Genomic DNA, 21,333 nt, shown 5'->3' with positions numbered 1-21,333 from the left:
CAAGAGATATCTGCCTCACAACATTCCTTGGCCTCATTACATAGCTACAGGAAGAATGGTCCAAAATCCCCATTGATGCTATCATATGCTTGTGGAAATATGCACCATAGGGTTGCTGCAGTCATTACAGCGATAGGAGGTCCCACATCTTAAGGTGGGTGCCATGGCTGTTTGTTCCTCATACCATTGTATTTGTTAATTTCCTTCCATGCAATGTATATGGTAAATGATATTTTTAATTGTTTGCACTGTCACTTGGAAGATCTGAATTTTCATGTTTAGTTGAATACTATTTAGGTAATAGACCTTTCTGGTTGCTATTACTTAAATAAAAATTGTCTTACCCAATAAAATAAACTTTTTCTTCACTCTCAAGAAAAGTTTGGCATTGTGAATATACTTAAAAGTAAAGTACAGAGAACTTTTTTATCTGCTCCTAAACTTTAAATTAATTGGAGGAGAAATTCTTAATGTTATCAAAGAGATAAGCTGTCTATATATCTCACACACACCACATAACTGTCAACAAATTAATATGCAAAAGCATCGGTCTCTTACAAACTAATTCAGTTCAAAGTCTTAAGATATGAAGATATTCCTTTCCAGAAGTACCTTAGGTTCTTCTGCTCTTACTTAACTCGGTGTAAGTAAGGTGGGATGTCACAGACCCCAAAGATTTCAAATTGACTTTTTAACAACACGTGACGGTGTCATGCCTCAGTATAGCTTCCTCTCCCGTAACCTGCTACTTGATGCCATAGACAACATGCTGTTGCCCACAAGCAAGTTTAGTGTGGGACCCTACCTTACTACTTTTGTTATATTTTCCCACCTTACTAACACCGGGTTAAAATTACTTCTCTTGTGATTAGACTGACAAGACTTAGCTACAAAATTCAGGAGAGTAAACATTTCACTAATGTGGTGCACAATCAAAGGGGTAAGTCAGGACGTAGTGTTTATGCCTTTAGAAAACCATGAAATGGATCACTCTACAGTTTCAGTGCCTTATCCTAAAAATGATTTCCTCTTTTGCTGATTGAGAATTCTAGCAAAGTAACTGCTTACATAGTAGTCAGACCAAGGTCTGATTTTATGACACTAGGGGACTCTGATGCCTATGGTGCCCAACCTCCTGTGTTCCGGACTGGTAGGCCGGTTCTCCTTGAATTCCGATGACTCGAGTCTTCAAAAAGGGGGGCCCTACCAGTCCAACCCCCTCCCTGTGGTTTGGACTGGTAGGCCAGTTCTCCTTGAATTCTGATGACTCGAATTTTGAAGACTCACCACTCAGGATAGCCCTGAGTTTCAAAACGTTTCAAATAACTTGACAAAAACATTACAGCCTACATCCATTTCAAGCTGATGTCACATCAGTTTCCAATTTCAGCTTATTTTATAGTATAGAGTAGATTTGAACCTTTATGAGCTTTAGAGTGGGGGGGGGGGGGAATTGTCTTTTCTCCCAAGATGACAAATAGACTTGGAAGAGTAACGGCATTACTGATATACTGCCTCTCTTCCTACTGTAAGCTGAGTAGGAAAAGAGGCAGGTTACCTATCTCTCTTCCTACTCAGTTTACACTGTTCTTCCGCAGAATATTTCTGAGTGACCAAGTAATCTCTATAGGCAGCTATCTCCATCTGGAGGAAGATAACAGATGCTGTTGGGAAGCTGCTCCTCTGGAGTACCATCGTGTCCAGTCAGAATCCCTCTCACTCTGGTTCCTCAGTATCAACCTGTCTGGCTTGGGAGGCCCTGCTAGTAGAATACTGCCGACATAGCTCAATACTTGAATCACACAAGTCCCTTCACTTTCATCACAAACATATCATTGTATATGGAAACATTAACATGCTTGATATTCTAACAAGTAAATGTGAAGTCATCACAGACATTGATCATCCATCTGATCAGTGTCTGTTGCTGAGTATGTCTATTGCTTAGCCTATCACTGAATGATATATTATCACACTAATATCCAAGTTGGAAAAAATCAAGTTGTAAAGATGGCTCAATGGAGTACAGATAACAAGCTATCCAATTATCACTTGATAAAGAAAGAAACATTACTTTGCCAAGTACAGCTTTTTTTTTACACGCTTGGACATAAAGGCTTCTCTTTACAAGCAATTGCAAATTTTCTTTACAAGCACAGGAAGTAATGCAAAAGAGATTTATTCAAAATGACAATGAGTTGGATGAATGTGTATTTTGCATTGCTGATGAAATGCAATGGACTTTTGGTTCCAGGCTTCAGCTAGTTTGATCATGTGGTTTAACTGGCACATCATATTGGAAGTTAACTATATGAACTTTTATTTCAAAAAAACTGACATATGCTACCATAAATAGATTAGATATAATTTTCGTGAAGCTGCTGAAACAATTAGTGTTTCCTTGATTTTAAATGCATTTCATTTAAGGAAGAAAAATACAGAGACAACAGTGCAGGGAATTTATGCTTTGATCCATTTTTACACCTCTGCCTTCAAAGAGGCAAAGAGTATATGTGCATGGTGTATTCTGAAATCGATGATCACTGGTAGAAACCTCATCATTTCTTGATACACTGATAAAATGGACAAGTCAATGCTCCATTGTTTTTCATGTGATTCATTTTTTTTTTCTATTGTATAAGTCTTATCATCTTCATGGTCAGTCTGTATTGAGACAGTAGTGCTGGATTGCCACTGAAGTGTTTGGAAATGTCAACAATTGTGCCAGGAATAATAGAAAATTCATTTTCCTATTTTCAGTGGCCAGTGAATTCTTTTGTCAGTGGAAAACAACTATGACATGTGAATGCAAAAATTACTGGCAGCAAGATGTCTGCTATAGTTGTTATATCAACACAGTTCTTTCTGCATAGAACAAGTTGGATGTAGTGAACTGGATGAATTTCAAAACATGACACATTAAATGTTTTACAAACTGGATTGATTCATCGTACCTTTCCAACAAACATAATAGTAATGTGCTAAGGTTTAACTGTGGGGTGGAGGGAGTTTTTCCTTTCTATGAATTGCATATCCTTTTATGTTTTTATATATATATATTGCTAGTTAATTCTTGATTATTGCTGGTTTCCTGATAAATAACAACAGAATCTCCTCCTGAACAACATGTTATTTGTTAGGATACTTGATAAGAAAATTTGACATGAAGCTAGTAATGTAAATTAATTTTATGTAGTACTATCATAGTATCCTGTTGCATCCCTTGAGAAAACTTATCAGGAAAAGAAAGCAATGAATTTTTTTTTTTTTTTTTTCAGTATTTTGTTGAAATATGTAACAATTGCCTATTTGCCTCTATCCTTCCATTTGAGTTATACCTTTGTTCTCTGTTGCACATGAGATTGCAACTTAAGCATTTAAGATAGGCCTACATTGTATGCAATCTTATGTCTTCAGCTTCACATACCATAAGCAAAAATTCACACATGCTTTTTGTTGTTGCAGATTCGTTCAGGGAGTATTACTTGGCATGTTTTTTAATTGGGTGAGGTGGCGGAATTAGGTTTCTGTAGAAAAATTGGTTTCCTCATCAGATTTAAAAAAAAAAAAAAAAAGTTGGAAGTACTGCAATGTTCTATAATCCAAAATGCCAAAACATCAGTAATTGCTGTTCAAGTTAAGCTTTCCAAAGAAAAACAGAATACACAGTACACAGTGGTATACAGCAATTCCACCTTAACATTATAGCCATCATAGCTTTATTTGTTAGTTCACTTGCAACATTAGAATCTTTTCTCCCTTCTCTTTTCTATGCTTATTTTTCACGAAAACTTTCCATATTTACGAATGACCCATGAACCAGACATTTTTCTTAAGCATTTTTGGCATGTTTAATTGTGCTGATAATTGTTTTGATTACATTTTAGTAATGTTGTCTTTTTTATTCACTTCTTAAAGTTATGCCTTTTTAGCATATTTTATGAAATTATTTTTCATTGTAGGTCGTGCTGGTCGTGTATCTGATGGGCGTGTATATCGAATGGTATCGAAAAAATTTTATGATAATGTTTTATCAGAATATGGAATTCCTGAAATCAAGGTATTGCTCCTAAGGTGTAGTTGATTAAAGTATTAAAGCATGCGATATGTTTTTGAATCATTCTGTTCTTTAGGATTATAGTGCAGGCCATTGATTCAGCCTCTACAAGGATAGCATTAAATACTATCTTTTTTGCTAAAGCAACTCCAGCTAGTGTTGCCTTTCAGTGCTACGTAGACCTAAAGCCATTCAGCAATACTCATGCCACTAATGGTTATTGCTAATTAGTGTCCAAACCTCACATGCTATGGATATAGTAAAACTACACTAATTTCTGATAATTTGACCAAGAATGTGATCTCCGAACCCTTCTTGATCTAGCTTATTCATTTACTAACTTAAATCTATCTTGCACTACATTATCTATGCGTGCGGTACACGTTATATCTCTAGTCTATTATTAATTAGAATCTCAATGCAGCATGTCATTGGATTCTAACCTTAATGTCCATTTCCCCATCAAGTCCTAATTTGATGAGCATATTGTGTGATAGTCAATTTAGTGAGTTCTCTAAAATTATATGTATGCATAGGCAAAGGCAGATTCCCCTTCAGGGAAAGCGACAAGATAGCTCTGAGTTCAGGACAGCTGTTTGGATATGACCAGGTATCCAAATTGTTATCTACCAATGAACCTGCAGTAGTCTCTCCATGCAAGGCACCTATTTGTGGTAGTGGTGACTTCCCAGTGATGGTACTGGCCTTTTTTTTTACTTCTTTCAGAAGTACTGGCAGGATCAGAAAAAATAGTTAACTATATGAACTTTAATAATTAACCAGATTTAACTTATACTTTTCACACACACACACACACACACACACACACACACACACAAAAACTAATTTTCCAACAGCCATTATTTCTCTAAATTGAAAAACACTAGTCTTTGCCAGGATGAAGAAAAGACCCAGAGGAAGACCAAAATGAAGGTATTAATACAGTAAATGTGCCTTAGGAGACAGAAATATAAGATCTGATAATACTGGAATGTTGACAGATACCAGTCTAATCTGGAGGGAAATTGTTGATAGGAAAGTGATTCCTTTCCAAATTACAAATATTTCTTACTCTGCAGTCATGGCAATGTCTACTTTAAAACACACAGGTTCGATTTTATGAATAGTGTATTGGACTTAGAAATCAGGCAAGTTATTTTGATAAGAAAACAACTTATTCATCACTAAGAAACAATGACACAAATTAATCTGACTTAAATCTAATATGTACGTTATATCTAACAACTCAATATAAGTTACATGATCAATTCTCATAATCATCTGGTTCTCAGCATGACTACTTGTCTAGAAATTTACCTCCCTTTCTTAACTTTACATATACTCAGAACGGCAACATATAAAACTTCACCCTTAAGTAATGACTACAACAATCTAATACAAATAGATTCACAATACAATTCAGCCTAGGCTTTCTCTTACACAGAGTAAATTAATTCAGTTGTTAGCTCAAGGCCTAAAGTCCTGTAAGTCTAAAATTTAAAACAATTCCATCAATTCACACCTCCGTCACAATCTAAAAAATCTCTTTCTGACAAAATAATAGAAAGTTCTTACTTTTCATGAAGTCTGGTTCTTTATAGCTGATTATCCCTTCTTGTTTCTGTCAAACTTCGTCACTACATCTGGACATCCCTTAGGTAATTTGCAAGACTCCTTTCTTACTATTGGCAGACAATTTAATTCCTACGGCTTGGAAGTTCGGCATCTGGTTCCTCCTAATACGACGTGCCTTAGTTGCATCGTTCTCAGAGTAGGATAGCGATTCATCACCCATGATTCTATTGAAGCTCAGCTGCCATTAACGATCATCGAACTTTCTTTCAAACTCCTCAGCTTACGTTGACCTTGATACCATCATGAGTCCGAACTCTCTCATCAGAACTCCACGTGATCTCATAACTTCACGTTGACCCACGAATGGGAACTGCACACTGGATCAACTCTAACTTCAAGAAAAAAAAAGCCCCCTCGACAAGCCCCAGTAAACTGCTATTTATACGGTTCCGATGACCTTCGTTTTTCTTACGTCATAGTCCCCTGATGTTCTGCACCCGTCACCCTCGTTGATCGGTGCATGTAGTCGGGGAAACCCCCATGTAATGTTGACCTTTGTGTTTGCAGTAGCCTGAGGTCATGACTTAATCCCTTAATCTGTCTGGAATTTTTGTTGACTAGAGGTTTACTTATACAGTTTACCTTATATATAATTTCCTTTGTTCTTACACAAAACTTTTGATATTACAATATTCAATAATTAAAAAAAAAAAATATTTCCATTTCAATTACACCAAATTTTCTATTAATTAACAAGTATTTTAGTGGAACTTAGCATATTTGTAAAATCTGCATAAAAGATATTTTATTACAAAAACTCCTTTTATTCAAGATCTTACATGTTACGTATAATGACTTCCAGGTGGCATGAATTTTATATTGAAAACAGTGTGTAAGAAAGTTTTAAAAATGAATCAAAGTTGAGCAGCTTTTAGAGGTGAAAGGTAGACTAAAACACACAAGCATTATTCAAGAAAATATGAGTTTGAAAACAAGAATCAACCTTCGAGGTTTATTGGCAAACCATGAAGATAACAATTCAGACAGAGAGACATGTCGTGAGGTTGTGCCTGATGTGTGCCCAATGTGGCAGTAAACAGCACGATAATAAATCTTGCTCAACAGAGAAACCTGAATGTGACAGCCAACCTGCTGTTGTGCATGCCAAAAGTGGAACAATGAAAAAGAAATACAAACGATATCAGCATGCAAGGAGAAAGCCAGACACCACACCTATCCTGAAGTCTTGTATTGAGAGGGTGGCAGATAAGAAAATATCAAATGCATCTCAAACATGTATGTCTATTCCCCCATCTGATAATTTTAACATAGCTGAACTTTATCATGATTTCTTTTATATGGCAACAATTTGACATAGTCTTGCTCCTGAAACAACTCATAAAACGATCCTGTTTGAGAATCCACTTGTCAATAAGAATATACAGGGGTATTATCACTGAAAGATAAACCACCAAGACACCCTGCAGAAAAAGAAGAAAAAAAAATGGATACATATGTATTTACTGAAAGTAAATTAAACTCAACAAATGACCCTGACACATCAGATCTGTTAAAATTTTTTCCAAATCATTTGACAAATATAAGCTTGTAAAGGTGAGCCTTCGATTTCTCAGAAATCAAAAAAGTCTTACAAGCCAAGTTCCACTGTAAAAATAAATGAATTTTTACAGTGGAACTCATGGATTCCACCAAAATATCAATGTTCTGCTGCAGAAACACAAACTCTTCTGTTTCTTTCTTCAGGAATTATAAGTAAAAGCCAGTCAGAACCTCATGTTGAGGCATTTCACCATGATTTGTAAGGAAATGTGGAAATGGGGAGTAAATAATCCTGATTGGTAACTATATTCTTTACCAACATATCCTGCTTAATATAGTCTGGAAGCTTTTTATTACACTGTTTCATTTATTTACCACCAGATTCTGATTTAAATGAGATCAACCTTGATAACTTTGTTGCAGCACCTCAGCCTGTGCTTCTTATAGGTGACTGTAATGAACAGGAATCTGTGGGGTGGTGCTAACATGAATTGACAAGGCTATGAGGCTCATATATTGTTGAGCAAATGCTTGACAATAGTGACCTCACTCTAATAATGGATTCAATACCTTCTTCCATATGTTTACTGCTCATATTCTTCAGTAGATCTTAGTCCTGTTCCCCTGCCATTCTTCCACTGTTCATGTGGAATGTCAAAGAGAACATACATAGAAGCAATCATTTTCCTGTGATTTGCATTATGCCATCATAGGAATCATGTTCTACATTGTGGAAAATGGGGATCAGGCTGACTGTAATATTTTTTCTTTCCATCTTGCAAAATTTAATGCTAAAGCACTTAAACCCCTATCAGTGAAGCGATGACATACGGAACAATTTATATTGTTCATGCAGTAACAACCACAGCTCCAAAACATCATCTCATTCTCCACTATGTAAAGCCTTCACGTCAAACCCTGTGTGCCAAGTAGCAAAAAAGATCAAGACAGCATGGGATATATTTTGTAGATGCCTTACCACATCAGATCCCATATCTTTTGTATGTGCTCAGCTCTGAAGCATGTCACATTAAATGTCAGAATCAAAAACAATTTTGTTTCCAATTTACACATCTGTTAATCAAACAACCAGAGTAAATGTGTGGGATAAAAATCTGAAAAATGAAAGGTAGACTTAGAGCCCACCATTTACCTATCTTGGAACATTATGGATGTGTTATTGCTGAACCCAAAATCATTGCAGATACTTTGGGACAAAATGTTACTAAAATCTCAGCAATAGGTTCGTATCGTCGTGAATTTTTGATATTGAATGAACACGAAAAACAAGTAAACTTTTCTACAATTGGGCTAGAGCTATACAATCATCCATTTGTAAAGGAGGAACTAAAAAGAGCTCTCTCTCTCGTGTCAGTGCTGTAAGACTCGATGATTTTCACTGTGAGATGGAAAAACATCTTCTATGGATCTCCTTTTCTTACTATACAGTAAAATACTTACATAGGAAGAGTTTCTGGATTCTTAGCATAAGTCAGTTGTCATTACCATCCTAAAACCAGGAAAGGATCCAGCACAAGTAAACAATTATTGACATATTGCTCTGACAAGCCGTCTTTGTAAGATATTGGAGAAAATAGTAAATACCAGACTTCTGTGGTATTTAGAAAGCAATGATCTTCTCTTCAACACAGTATGGCTTTCACAGATATTGTTCCATGTTGTATCATATCATATATAATATATGATATCATATAATATTATTTATATATAACCTGTATCTGTAATATCTATAAACTGTGTCCTGTTTTATCAAACAATTTTCTCTAGACAGTTCTTCCAAGTCAGAGTGAGAATATTGTCCTAGCCAGTTTGCCAAGAAAAGAGTATTTTCCATGGCTCTGTGTTAAGGGTATCACTTTGCTGTCAAAGTAAACTCAATCACTGGATGACTTCTTTCCACATTAGGCAGTGCTTTATGTTGATAATTTCACAATATATTGTCATTCTTATAATGTGAAGGTTATTGAAAAGCAACTTCAACAAACCACCGATCATCTCGTTTGTCTCTTCAGCAGACAAAAAAAAGTCATATAATGAAATAGATCAGGATCATACAACAGATCAATAGCCCTTCACCCACATTTAGTTCACCATGGAAAAACAAAATATTGGTAGTTGTCCATTCATGGACATCCTTCTTACTTGTACAGCCTCTAGTACTTTGTCAACTAGTGTTTATCAAAACTTACCTTGGCTAGCAGATAATCAGAAGTCTGCTCATCATACCTCCCAAAAAGTGAAGTCATTAATTAATAGCACGCATAATATTTGCTCCTCTCCCTCAGGTTTATACTCTAACTTAGCTGTAAAAACTTTAATGGAATTAAATGGCTACAACCATCAAATCCAACAGATAATTGATTCCCAACACCTAATTATTATTTCCTAGACTACAGGCTCTATCTTCTATCCCTTCCTGTCTTAAGGGTATCACTTTGCTGTCAAGGTAAACTCAATCAACTTGTCACTGTGAATTGTTTGGGTAAAGCAAAAATCAGAAAGACCAGACATTTTTTTCCTGGTAAGTGGCATGGCAAAGGAGTTGTTCTGAGGGAAATAATAGACTGCATACCTAGACTCAAGAGAATAAATAAAGTGAAAGTGGCATGAGCAAGTACAGGGCAGGGGGTAACCAGTGTAATAAAGAAAAAAAAAAGGCAAAAACAGAGTATGAAAGGAAGTTAGCAGTACAGGCCAAAGATAATACTGAAGAGTTCTTTTGGTATGTTGCAATTAAAAAGAATGTTTATGACAAAACTATTTTAATGAATGCCAATGATTGGCAAGTAACTAAATCAGATTTAGTAGTCAATTACTAAATTAACACTTTGCAAGAATATAGCATCCAGGTGAAGATATTGCAGTAACAAGAGAGGCAAAGGCTTGTATGAAAACTGAGGTAAATGAACTCGAGGTGCATAGCATATTACAGAATTTTGATGTGAAAACAGTTATGGGATAAGATGGGATACCAGCTCGAGTTTTACTAGAAGGTGTTAGTGAATTGGCAGTGCCTTTGGCCATGTTGTTTAATCTAAGTCTCAGTTTTGGGTTAGTTCCAAGGGGGGTGGAAAGAGGGGAAAATAGTTCCATTGTATAAAGGAGGTTCCAAGACTGATATAGCAAATTACCTACTGATCATCATATCAGGAGTCATAGTCAAGATGCTGGAGAAGCTGGTTAAGAGCAAAATACAGAAAGCACTATTGGGGCAACATGGTTTTGGCAAGGGCAGGTCATGCTCGCTAATCTGCTCATGTTTTATAATGTGATATAGCTGAGTTGGATAAAGGTAATGGGTTTACATTGATACTGCTGGACTTTGCAGAGTCATTTAAGGATACTGCATGGAATTCTAATTAATAAATTGCAGGACATGGGGATGGATATAAAGTTGAAGTGAATAAAGAGGGTGGTTGATGGAGAGATATAACAGAGTAGTCTATTCAGGAGTAGTCCACTATAAGGTCTGTGACTGGTGGTGTGCCCTGTGGCACACCACTAGTCACAGGCCTATATCATGAATGTATTTAATTTGTACATTCATGATATAGGAAAGTATCTGAGAGGAACTATTGTTTGCCAGTGATGCAAAATTGAGGTAAAGCAATAGTTAATAAAGATCTTAAAATATTGCTGAATGATTTAAATAGACTAACAGTCCAGGCAAAGTAGAACGGATGTCAGTTTAATGTGGCAAAGTGTAATGTTACCAGCTGTGTATACTACATTTGATTTAATTCTACTCCAGGAAATTGAAGTTATGGATTTTGGGTTAGTGGACAGGGAGTTAAAGTTTAGATGGCATATGGGTAAAGCAGCTCATTGGATTACATGATTACTGAAGAATACCTCCCTGATGAACAGGGACAAACAGTTTATTATACCTCTTTATAGAGTTTTGGTGAGATCCCATCTTGACTACTGTGTGCAGATCTAGCCACCTGGGTTTCTTAGAGAGATGAGAAGGTGGAGAAGATCCAGAAGCAAGTGATCAAGATGGTAGTAGGGCTATGGAATGGACCTTATGAAGACAGGTTGAAGATATCCGAGTTACAGAAATTGGTTGACAGGTAAAAAAAAAAAAAAAAAAAAAAAAAAAAAAAAGATGATATGATTGAGACATACAAATTACTGAATGATTTTTTTCAAGATTAAAACCAAGGAAAATTTTCAGAACAGGTTTGGTGGTTGGAGAACTAGAGGTCATCTTTGGAAACAGAGTAAAAGTCGGGCAAATATTCTGGGTGTGCGGTGCTCATCCACGAAATATCAGTATCACCGATATTATATTTTTGCATTTATTCTCGTTAAAGATTCCCTTAATTGTTTGCAGACTTTGCATGATTCCTAAAATTAAACACAATATAATAATGCTTCATTGCCCTCTTCATGAGGATAATGAAGCATTAGTGCTTCATGAAGAGGGCACTTTTTGACGCGTAAACATAGTCACATTTGTGTTAATAGCCCGGGTGTGCTTTCAAAATTCATACACCCTTGTGCCCTTTGAAAATATGTAAAGAGGATGCAGCGGGTCAAATTCTTAGCATTGTGGTATTTTTAAGCTGCTGAGTAGGCGTGGCTAGGTGAGCTAACATTTTGAGCTCACCTAGCATCTGTGATTGGTTATTGTGTCAACCAATCCAATTGAACGTTGTCACTCGTCATGAGTTGAGCACTTTCTGTATGATGGCTGTATCACAAACAGCTGTTACCCATGTTTTCTGGAACTGAAAATTTGAAAGTGAATGTTAGGAGAAAAAAACCTAAATGTTTTTCTTGCTATGCAGTATATCATCTGCTGAGGTTGCAAAGTTTTTTAACGATATACAGGCATTTTTATTCTAGTTTTCGGAAACAACAGACAGTAAAAAATATCTCTTCCTGAATAAATATGAATATTCTGTGTATTATAAGATGTTGTTGATCTACAAAAAAATACCAGCAGATGTGAGATTGATAAGACAGACGAACCACTGATACTAAAAAAAAACTAAGGAATGTAGAATTCCTGAAAGTGTGGATAATTCCAATAATGATTGGATGTTATGTACTCTGAGTCTCAGTAAACAAAATAAAATTCTTGGAAAACGGAGCGAAATATACACAAACCAGAGAAATGCACATAACATAGGCAACAAATTTTATGAAATGATTGGCTGCTCCATCAAACCATATTTATTCTTGCCATGCTCTGTCTCCTCGTAAGTTTTTTTTTAATTATGCTATCATAAATTCACTATTCATGTCTAGACTTTATAAGCTCGTGCTATTCGCTCTACCCAGCAACTTATAGGACACACATATCACAAATGTTAATTATTAATATTTCGTTTAGCATTAATGAAAGTATTTCTACTCACACTTTATTCTTTCCTTTCGTTTCCTATTCTCACATGTCTTATAAATGATGATTCACATATTTTCTTCTTTGAGTATTTCAGATATACCAACCAAATATAGCATTCTCCTTCATTGTTGTTTTCTAATAAATCCTAAAACAGATTGTTCCCCCACTGCAGAAGTATTCAAAGTTATCCTGCAATTAATTGCATTGAATCAATTAAGATGAACCCTGATGCACTATACACTCTCAAAACTTTCATACATCAATAAAAATGCAATCATATGGTCATTTGCATCCATAGAGAGGGGGCGACAACTGAGACCCCCCCGTGATCGAGTAAAAAATTTCCACAAATTATATTCGTAAAAGTGATTGAGATATCTTAACTTAAATTCAGTGTACCATTTGCGAAATGTATGCATTGAGTAGAGCGGTTGGAGTCTGGTTAAACAACGATAGTGGAGTAAATGTATGCAAAAAGTGTAAAGAATGTGAGGATTTAAAGAGTGTTTCAGGTCATGTGAGTGATATCGTTGTTGAAAGTGAGAATCTTGATAACAGCGATATTCGAGGTATGAATGATGATATTTTCGAGGTAGTACCTGATAGCTGTGAGAGTGGCGTTGAAAGAGAGAATGAAGTTAAGTATACAGAACGATTGAATGAATAATCGGAGAATAAAAATGTTGACACTGACGCAATGAGCGAAATAGCTCTATTATGCAGAGTGATACATAGAGTAAATCAGCAGCTGGAGCGTTGGCAAAAATCTTAAGCAAGAGTACCAACTAATAATCGGCAAAAGTATGATAGAAAAAATAAGGGTATGATAGTGAGTGTGAACAAAATGAAAGAGCGTGTGTTGTATGGAGATTCCTTAGTAAGAGGCATGTTAGTTGAGAGTTTAACAAAATCATACCAACCCGGTGCGAACGTAAAGAATCTGAGTCAATTAGAATGCAAAAACAGCGGGTGAAGGAATTCATAGTGGTAGCGGGTACAAATGATTTGAAAGGAAACAAAAAGGCTATGAATGAGGATGTGAAGGAATTGCTTGAGGTAGCAAAAGAAAAGAGTAAGAGAGTTAGGATGGTGAGTCTGTTGCCGCAGTATGACGGTGAAGAGTTAGGATGGTGAGTCTGTTGCCGCAGTATGACGGTGAAGAGTTAGGATGGTGAGTCTGTTGCCACGGTATGACAGTGAAGAGTATAGAAAGAGAGCCATAGTTGCTTATGACTTTATGCGTGATTTATGTTTCATGAGTGGTGTGGAATTTGTGGATGTGTGGAATGAGTTCGATGGGCGAAAGGATTTATATAAAATGGATGGTTTACATTTGAATGGATTTGGTGTGCGGAGACTTGAAAAGGTGTAGTCGAATGTAGTGGAAGTGAATGTACAGAACCAGGGAAACTAGAGTTATTAAGGGGGCGGGGAGTAGATATGCAGATTTTAGGGAGAGGGTTGTGTGTGAATGTGTGTAATATGCCCAAGCGAGTAGGAAAGACCACGATTCAGAATGGGATAGTTAGTATAAGGCATCAACATAGGGATGGGACAAATCTGCTTCTGCAATTCATGTATACAAATGCCAGAAGTATTAGGAACAAGAAGGAAGAATTTTTGGCCTTGGTTGGCACTTCCAGACCACAGGTTATTGGCATTAGTGAAACATGGCTGACAGAAGATGACACAGCTAGTGGGATTGAATGTGAGGGGTATGGTGTATTCAGGAGAGACGGGGAGAATAAAATGGGGGGAGGTGTGTTATTGATGATAGCAGATGAGCTACAGCCAAGCAGAATAGAAGGGGAACTGCAGGATAGAGAAAAGAGCACATTTGAGGCTATTTGGTGTGAGATTGAATCTAGCAGAACAAAATATACAGTTGGGTGCTGCTATAGACCAGGTGATGGAATTAGATGGTGGAGATAGTATGCATAAGCAAATAGAAGAAATGAAAGGAGGGTAATTATTATGGGAGATTTCAGCTATGGTAACATTGATTGGAAGGAGGAGAGAATACATAGGAGGAAGGAATTGGATTTTATGCAGTTATTAAGGGATAACTATCTGCAACAGCATGTAATGGAAAATACTAGGGGGTCAGAGTGCTTGACCTAGTAATTGCATCTGAGAATTTGGCTGTAACGAATATGACCATGTTGCCACCAGTTGGTGAGAGTGATCATAGTCTTGACTTGGAGGTGGCTAAAGGTGTGGAATTTACAATTAAGACAGGGCACATGTGGAATTATCGGGCTGGTTAGTATGACAAGCTTAGGAGATTGATTGGTACAGTGCCATGGCATGTACAACTGCAAGGGCTAGAAGTTGACAGTGTATGGGAGGCAGTTAAGAAGTGTTTGCATGAAGCAATAGCTGACTGTATACCTAGAGTCTGAATAATAAATCAAGTAGGGGTTAAATGGATGAATAACAACATTAAGCTTGAGCTGCAAAAGAAACAACTATGGAGGGAATTTAAGGAGAAAGGCGACCTGCAGGCACATCAACGGTATAAAGCGCAGGCCAGAAGGGTAACGAGTGTGGTAAGAAAAGCAAAAAAGGATTATGAAAGAACATTAGCAGTGCAGGCTGAAGAGAATCCTAAATAGTTTTTTCGATATGTTGCAAGTAAAAGAAAAAATGTATATGGCAGAATGATTTTAACGAATGCTGATGGTAGGGAGGTAACCGAATCAGCTGATATAGTTGAATTACTGAGCGAGCACTTTCCAAGAATATATCTTCCAGGTGGTGACATTGCAGAAATGAATGAACTAATAGATTATACAGGAATTGTGGTGAATGAAGTGGAGGTGAGTAGTCTATTGCAAAACCTTAATGTCAATACATCTGTGAGATTGGATGGTATACCAGCTCATGTCGTATGTGAAGCGGCTAAAGAATTGTCAGTACCCTTGACCATTTTGTTTAATCTGAGTCTCAGGGTCTGGGTTAGTCCCAAGGGGGTGGAAAGAGGGGAAAATAGTTCCACTGCATAAAGGAAGTTCCAAGACTGCTGTTGTAAATTACCGACCAATTAGCATATCAGGAATCGTTGTCAAGGTCTTGGAGAAACTAGTCAAGAGAAGAATACAGGATTGGATACATGAAAATGGGATACTTTGTGGGGGACAACATGGTTTTGTGAAGGGTAGATCATGCCTCAGTAATTTGCTCACTTTTTTTTATAACACAGTGACAACTGAACTGGATATGGTTAATGAGTTTTCAGTGATTCTACTGGACCTTGCCAAGGACTTTTACAGGATACCACATGAAACTGTAATCAGTAAACTGGAGCAGATGGGGATGGATATAGTGTTGGTGAGATGGATAGGAGGGTGGTTGATGGAGAGATACCAGAGAGTGGTTTATTCAGGATTGGAGTCCAAAAGACGGCTTGTGACTTGTGGTGTGCTGCAGGGTTCTGTTATTTGACCACTACTTTTCAATTTGTTCATTAACGATATAGGAAAGGATCTGAGAGGAAGTGTTCACTTGTTTGCTGATGATGCAAAGTTGGGTAGAGCAATTGTGAGTGCACAGGATGTCAAAATTTTGCAGGATAATTTGGAGGACTGGACTAAGGAAAATGGATGTCAATTTAATGTGACAAAATGTAAGGTTATGCATTTTGGGGTGAAAAGATTAGCAGCAGTATATCACATTGGTGGAACCGTACTCCAGGAGTTGAGGCCAGGGATTTGGGAGTGTTGGTGGATAGGGAGATGAAGTTTAGGGGGCACATTGCAAAAGTAGCTAAATCAGCTCATCAACTCACTTGGTTGTTGAAAAATACCTTGACGAGCAGAGACAAGCAAGTTATTGTACCTCTGTACCGAGCCTTGATAAAACCTCATCTCGACTACTGTGCCCAGATTTGGTCACCTCGGTTTCTTCTTGATGGGGAGGAGGTGGAGAGGATCCAGAGACAAGTGACCAAGATGGTGGTAGGTCTGTGGAATGAACCTTATGAGAACAGATTGAAGATTTGTGGGTTGCAAAAATTGGTTAATAGGTGGAAAAGGGGTGATATGATTGAGACATTCAAATTACTGAAGGGTTTTTATAAGATTAATCAGAAGATATTTTTGAGAATAGGACTGGTGGTGGGAGGACTAGGGGCCATACATGGAAGCTGAGCAAGAATGTGGTTAACAGGGGTGTTAGAGCTAGGTTTTTTAATTAGAGAGTGGTAAATGAGTGGAATAAGCTGCCAGAGTCTGTTGTGGGTGCTATGACTGTGAATGAGTTCAAGGCAAGGTATGATAGATACTGGGTGAATGTCGAATAGTTGTGTTTGACATGAAGTTAGGGACTCCCTCGATGAGTCTGACTCCTTGGAGTTGCCCGAAATAATAATATGTAACCTTACACCCTCGACTATGGGATACTTTTTCTGTCTTAAAATTTTATTATGGGTTGGCCTGTTTCGGCCCACGGCTGGGTAGCCATAGAACACTTGTTTTATTGCAGCAATAAAGCATGTGTTTCTGTTTTTGGTTCATCTTTTTCTGATTTGTGAAAAAAATTAACTGTTGTGAACAGCGACCAGCGTTCGTTTGCTCTGTGTCTAGTGAATCACTGAGTGAATTGTAAATTTATAGTGAAACAAATTTAAACAGAAAAATACATTTTTAAAAGGAAAGTGTATGTAATATTATTATTATACTTGTTAGTTTTATGAATTTTTTTTGCTTTTAAACTGAAATAATTTGATTTAGGATTTTGGGATTAATTAACTGATTTTTAATAAAATATGCCGGTCAATTTTTTTATATATGAAATTGTGCTAAAAACTATTTATTTTGAATACTTTTTTTTTCCCCAAGAATTAAAGATCATTAAAGTCGATGTAAAATGAAAATAATGTATTTATAGTTTACATCAACAAATAATTGCATAAAAAATGATAAGTGTTTATTGATGTAATTATTTAATTACATCAATAATTATAAAAATTTATTAATGTAATTTTTCCATGCTTTGCTCCCCCCCCCCCCCCCCGGAAAATTTTCTGCGGCACCCATGCATACTGTCAAATTGAAAATTTGACAGTATGCATGGGTGCTGCAGTTGTGTGGGTTATGCAACCGGGACGACAAATTGAAATTTGTCGTCCCGGTTGCATAACCCACACAACAGCACACCCAACTGAAATGGGCACACAATGCCACTGGTAAGAGTGTATTTAGCAAGGGTGTCGTGGCTAGATTTTTTGCTTGGAGAGGGATAAATGAGAGGAATAGGTTGCCAGAGTTTGTTGTGGGGGTGCCACAACTGTGAATGAGTTCAAAGCTAAATATTGCACCAATGTTGGATAGTGCATGGCATGATGTTTAAGGCTTATTGATGAGTCTAAGGACTCTATGAAGTAGTCAGTAATTATCATAATATTTCTAGCATCTCTGAACCAATTGGTAGAATTTTGAAGAAATGTTACCTTAATCCCACATATTTTAAGCATTTCGGTAAACGCCACATTCTGGTGTTTACCAGATTGCTTGTGAATATAATTTGACATTCTTTGAGCAGAAGGCCATTCTGTAGGAATTAATCAACAGTAGTACTACATTCAACACTTGAAATCTCAAAAGTGTCTGCCACAGCATAGTATTGATACTAAACACAGTATGTGGAATGAAGCTTCTATTCTCCATAGAAGCAGATTTGATTATGAATGCCTTTTACACCAGCCTAATCTGATTATGTGTCTCTCTCTCTCCAAAAGTTTGGGAGATTCTTATTTTAGGTAAATATCAAATATAGTTTTTATTACTTCTCTAGTATTCACAACCATTTTTAACTTGACTAATAAAATTTTATTTAAGGAATTTACAACGTATACTGGAATATTAATTAAAAGAAACTTTAATAAATGCCTCCTATATTTTGGCAATGTCGCATTGCCACACAAGACACTGTATACAAGACAGTGCTCAAACTAGTTTTAACTTATGAATCTGAGAGCTGGATCAGAAGTAAAACACTTGACCAAAGACAAGAGACTGCAGATATGAGTCCTGAGAAAGATTATAGAGGTAGATGACATCAGTGGCAATATCATATTAAAAACAAGGATATTAGGAAAGAACGTAACATTGTCAGCATCCAGGAATGCATTAGCAGAGCTAATCTGCAGGTGGTATGGTCACTTAAACACAATGGGAGAGGAAAGATTAGCAAAATAAGTGTTCTCTGCAAGGTTGGCAGGAAAATGACCCAGAGGAAGACCAAGATATAGGTGGATTGATATGGTAAAAAGTTACTTAGAAGATAAAAATATGAGATCTGATAATGTTGGAGTCTTGACAGCTAACAAACTGATTTGGAAGAAAATTGTAGATAGAAAGTTAGTAATGATGTAAATTTTTCATGTAGTACTATCATATCATGTCATCAAATTCCTGTCATGTACTCTCAAGGAGTGTTCCTTGAGAGTACATGACAGGAATTTGATGATGATTATCTCCAACTACATCCCACCTGAATGAAGTAATTATACAGCAGAGTTGAATGCCATTCAGCTTGCACTTGTGCATATAAAAGAAAATCACTAGCATAAGTGTGTAACTTATTACAGACTCATTGAGCTCTTAGCAGGGCTTTCTCCTCTCTTATGTATAATCTACCTTCAGTGCTGTATGAGATGTTACTCCTGCAGTATGAAATAAATCCTTAATTTTGATATTCAATTGTACCGAATTCCTAGCCACATTGGAATTAAGGGGAATGAGACTGCAGTTGCTAAATCGGCTCATACTTTCTCCATGTACTGTTTTGACAGTACCATATACAGACTGCAGACAGTTTATAAGATCAAAGCTAATTGCTCAATGCCAGTCATAATGGCAGGAAGCATTGACAAAGAAATTATGACATTAAGCTTGAAATTAAGCATCGGCATTCTAGTCAAATTATAAAGAAAAGAGATGAAGCTCTTCTTTCTAGTCTCTGCATAGGTCAGTCATCTTACACATTCTCATTTACTGAGGGCTATGACCCTCCCATGTGTGAAAAATGCAATACACATCTTACTATTTGTTATATTCTGGTGGAGTGCCAGCACTTTACACAAGAGAGGAATTAAATTTTTACCTATCGAGCCAAGTCATAATACACTCAGGCAGATTGCATGATGTTTTTAACTTTCTACAAAGAATTATTTTGTACAAACACATTTGACTAATTTTTTTTATATGTACGAAGGTGGTCTGAAAAGTTCTCTGCCTTGAGCATATATCAACACTGTTGGCACGATTTTTTCCCCCCCTAAGTTGTTACATCTGTCATAAGCACCCATGTGAAATTGCAAGTCATTCTATCAAGTAGTTTGTTTTATACATCTGTCTGAAGCAAAAGTTGTCCGTATCTCTTGAAATAGATAAAAATGAATATCATGTGGTTATAAAATTCTTTGTAAAAGAAGGTTTAATAGCAAAAGACATTCATTCGAAGTTCATAAAAGTTTATGGGCACTCTTCTTTTTCACTTTTGACAATTAAATGGGCTGCCGAGTTTAAGCGTGGCCATACTAGCCTTGAAGATTATCCACGTGAAGGATGTCCAAAAAGTGTAACAACACCAAATATCGTTGATCAAGTGCACAAATTTGTATTGGATATCCGGCGAGTCAGTGCGTGAAATTGCTGAGACTATAGGCATTTCAAAAGAATGTGTAGGATATATTTTGCATGAAGAATTGCAAATGAAAAAGCTTAGTGCAAGATGGGTGCTGTGCTTGCTCATAGCAGATCAAAAACGTACTTGCATGAAAATCTCTGAACAGTGCTTGGAGCATTTTAACAAGAATAAAACTGATTTTGTGTGTTGATTTATTACTATGGATGAGACTTGGATTTGCCATTACACACCAGAATTCAAAGGCAGTCACAACAGTGGACAGAAGCCATTTATAGATAAAAATGAGTATCATGCGGTTATAAAATTCTTTGTAAAAGAAGGTTTAATAGCAAAAGAAAGTCATTCGAAGTTCATAAAAGTTTATGGGCACTCTTCTTCTTCACTTTTCCCAAAGAAGACAAGATCATGGCACCGGTTTTTTGTGATGCTAAAGGCATTTTGTTTATTAATTACCTTGAAAAGAGTAAAACAATAACCTGGGAATATTATTCCAATCTTTTAACCAGACTAGACAAAAAAATTAGTGAGAAAAGACCTGGTGTTTGCAGAAGGAAAAAAATCATCTTTCATCAGGACAATGCACCTACCTACTCAGGTGTTTTGGCAATGGGAAAATTAAGGGATCTGCACCATGAATTGTTGGAACATCCACCCTATTCCCCACATTTGGCTCTCTCTCTCCGACTTCTATATCCTCCCAAAACTAAAACACTTCCTCGCTGGTCAGTGTTTTCTTCGAATCAAGAGGTGATTGCAGCTATAGACAGGTATTTTGCAGATCTTACTGAGAACCACTACAGGGATGGGATAATGGTGCTGGAGCATTGGTGGAATAAATGTATTAATCTTAACAGAGATTATGGTGAAAAATAAAAATAATTTCGAAATTATAAATTTTTTTCATTGTTAGGCCGAAAACCTTTCAGATCACCCTCGTAGATATTGCATTTCTTAACTTTTGTACATACATATTATTTACTAATTTATTTTTTTTACTAATTATATATTGCTGTATCCCTTGTCCTTGTATTTGTGTAACCTTTTAATTTTGTTTATATGTAGATGCTGCATTGTGGAACTTAATTTTTGTGCATGCGTATTGTTTACTAATTTCTAT

General features: G+C 36.5%; 1 protein-coding gene across 1 annotated transcript in view; it reads left to right on the top strand.

The window, feature by feature from the left end:
* The window catches only part of spn-E (tudor domain containing 9 protein spindle E), a 469,695-nt gene that overhangs the window by 208,422 nt on the left and 239,940 nt on the right, over positions 1-21,333 (top strand). Inside the window, exon 15 of the mRNA XM_090399558.1 lies at positions 3,963-4,060. Within this exon, the coding sequence (XP_090255684.1) occupies positions 3,963-4,060 (98 nt within the window). The remainder of the gene's footprint in view (positions 1-3,962; positions 4,061-21,333) is intronic.

Source organism: Typopeltis vanoorti, chromosome 10, assembly GCF_054136105.1.
Source record: "Typopeltis vanoorti isolate ZY-2024b chromosome 10, IOZ_Tvanoo_1.0, whole genome shotgun sequence".
NCBI lineage: Eukaryota > Metazoa > Arthropoda > Arachnida > Uropygi > Thelyphonidae > Typopeltis > Typopeltis vanoorti.
Note: the sequence above shows the minus strand (reverse complement) of the source record. Positions and strands in the feature narration are given on the sequence as shown.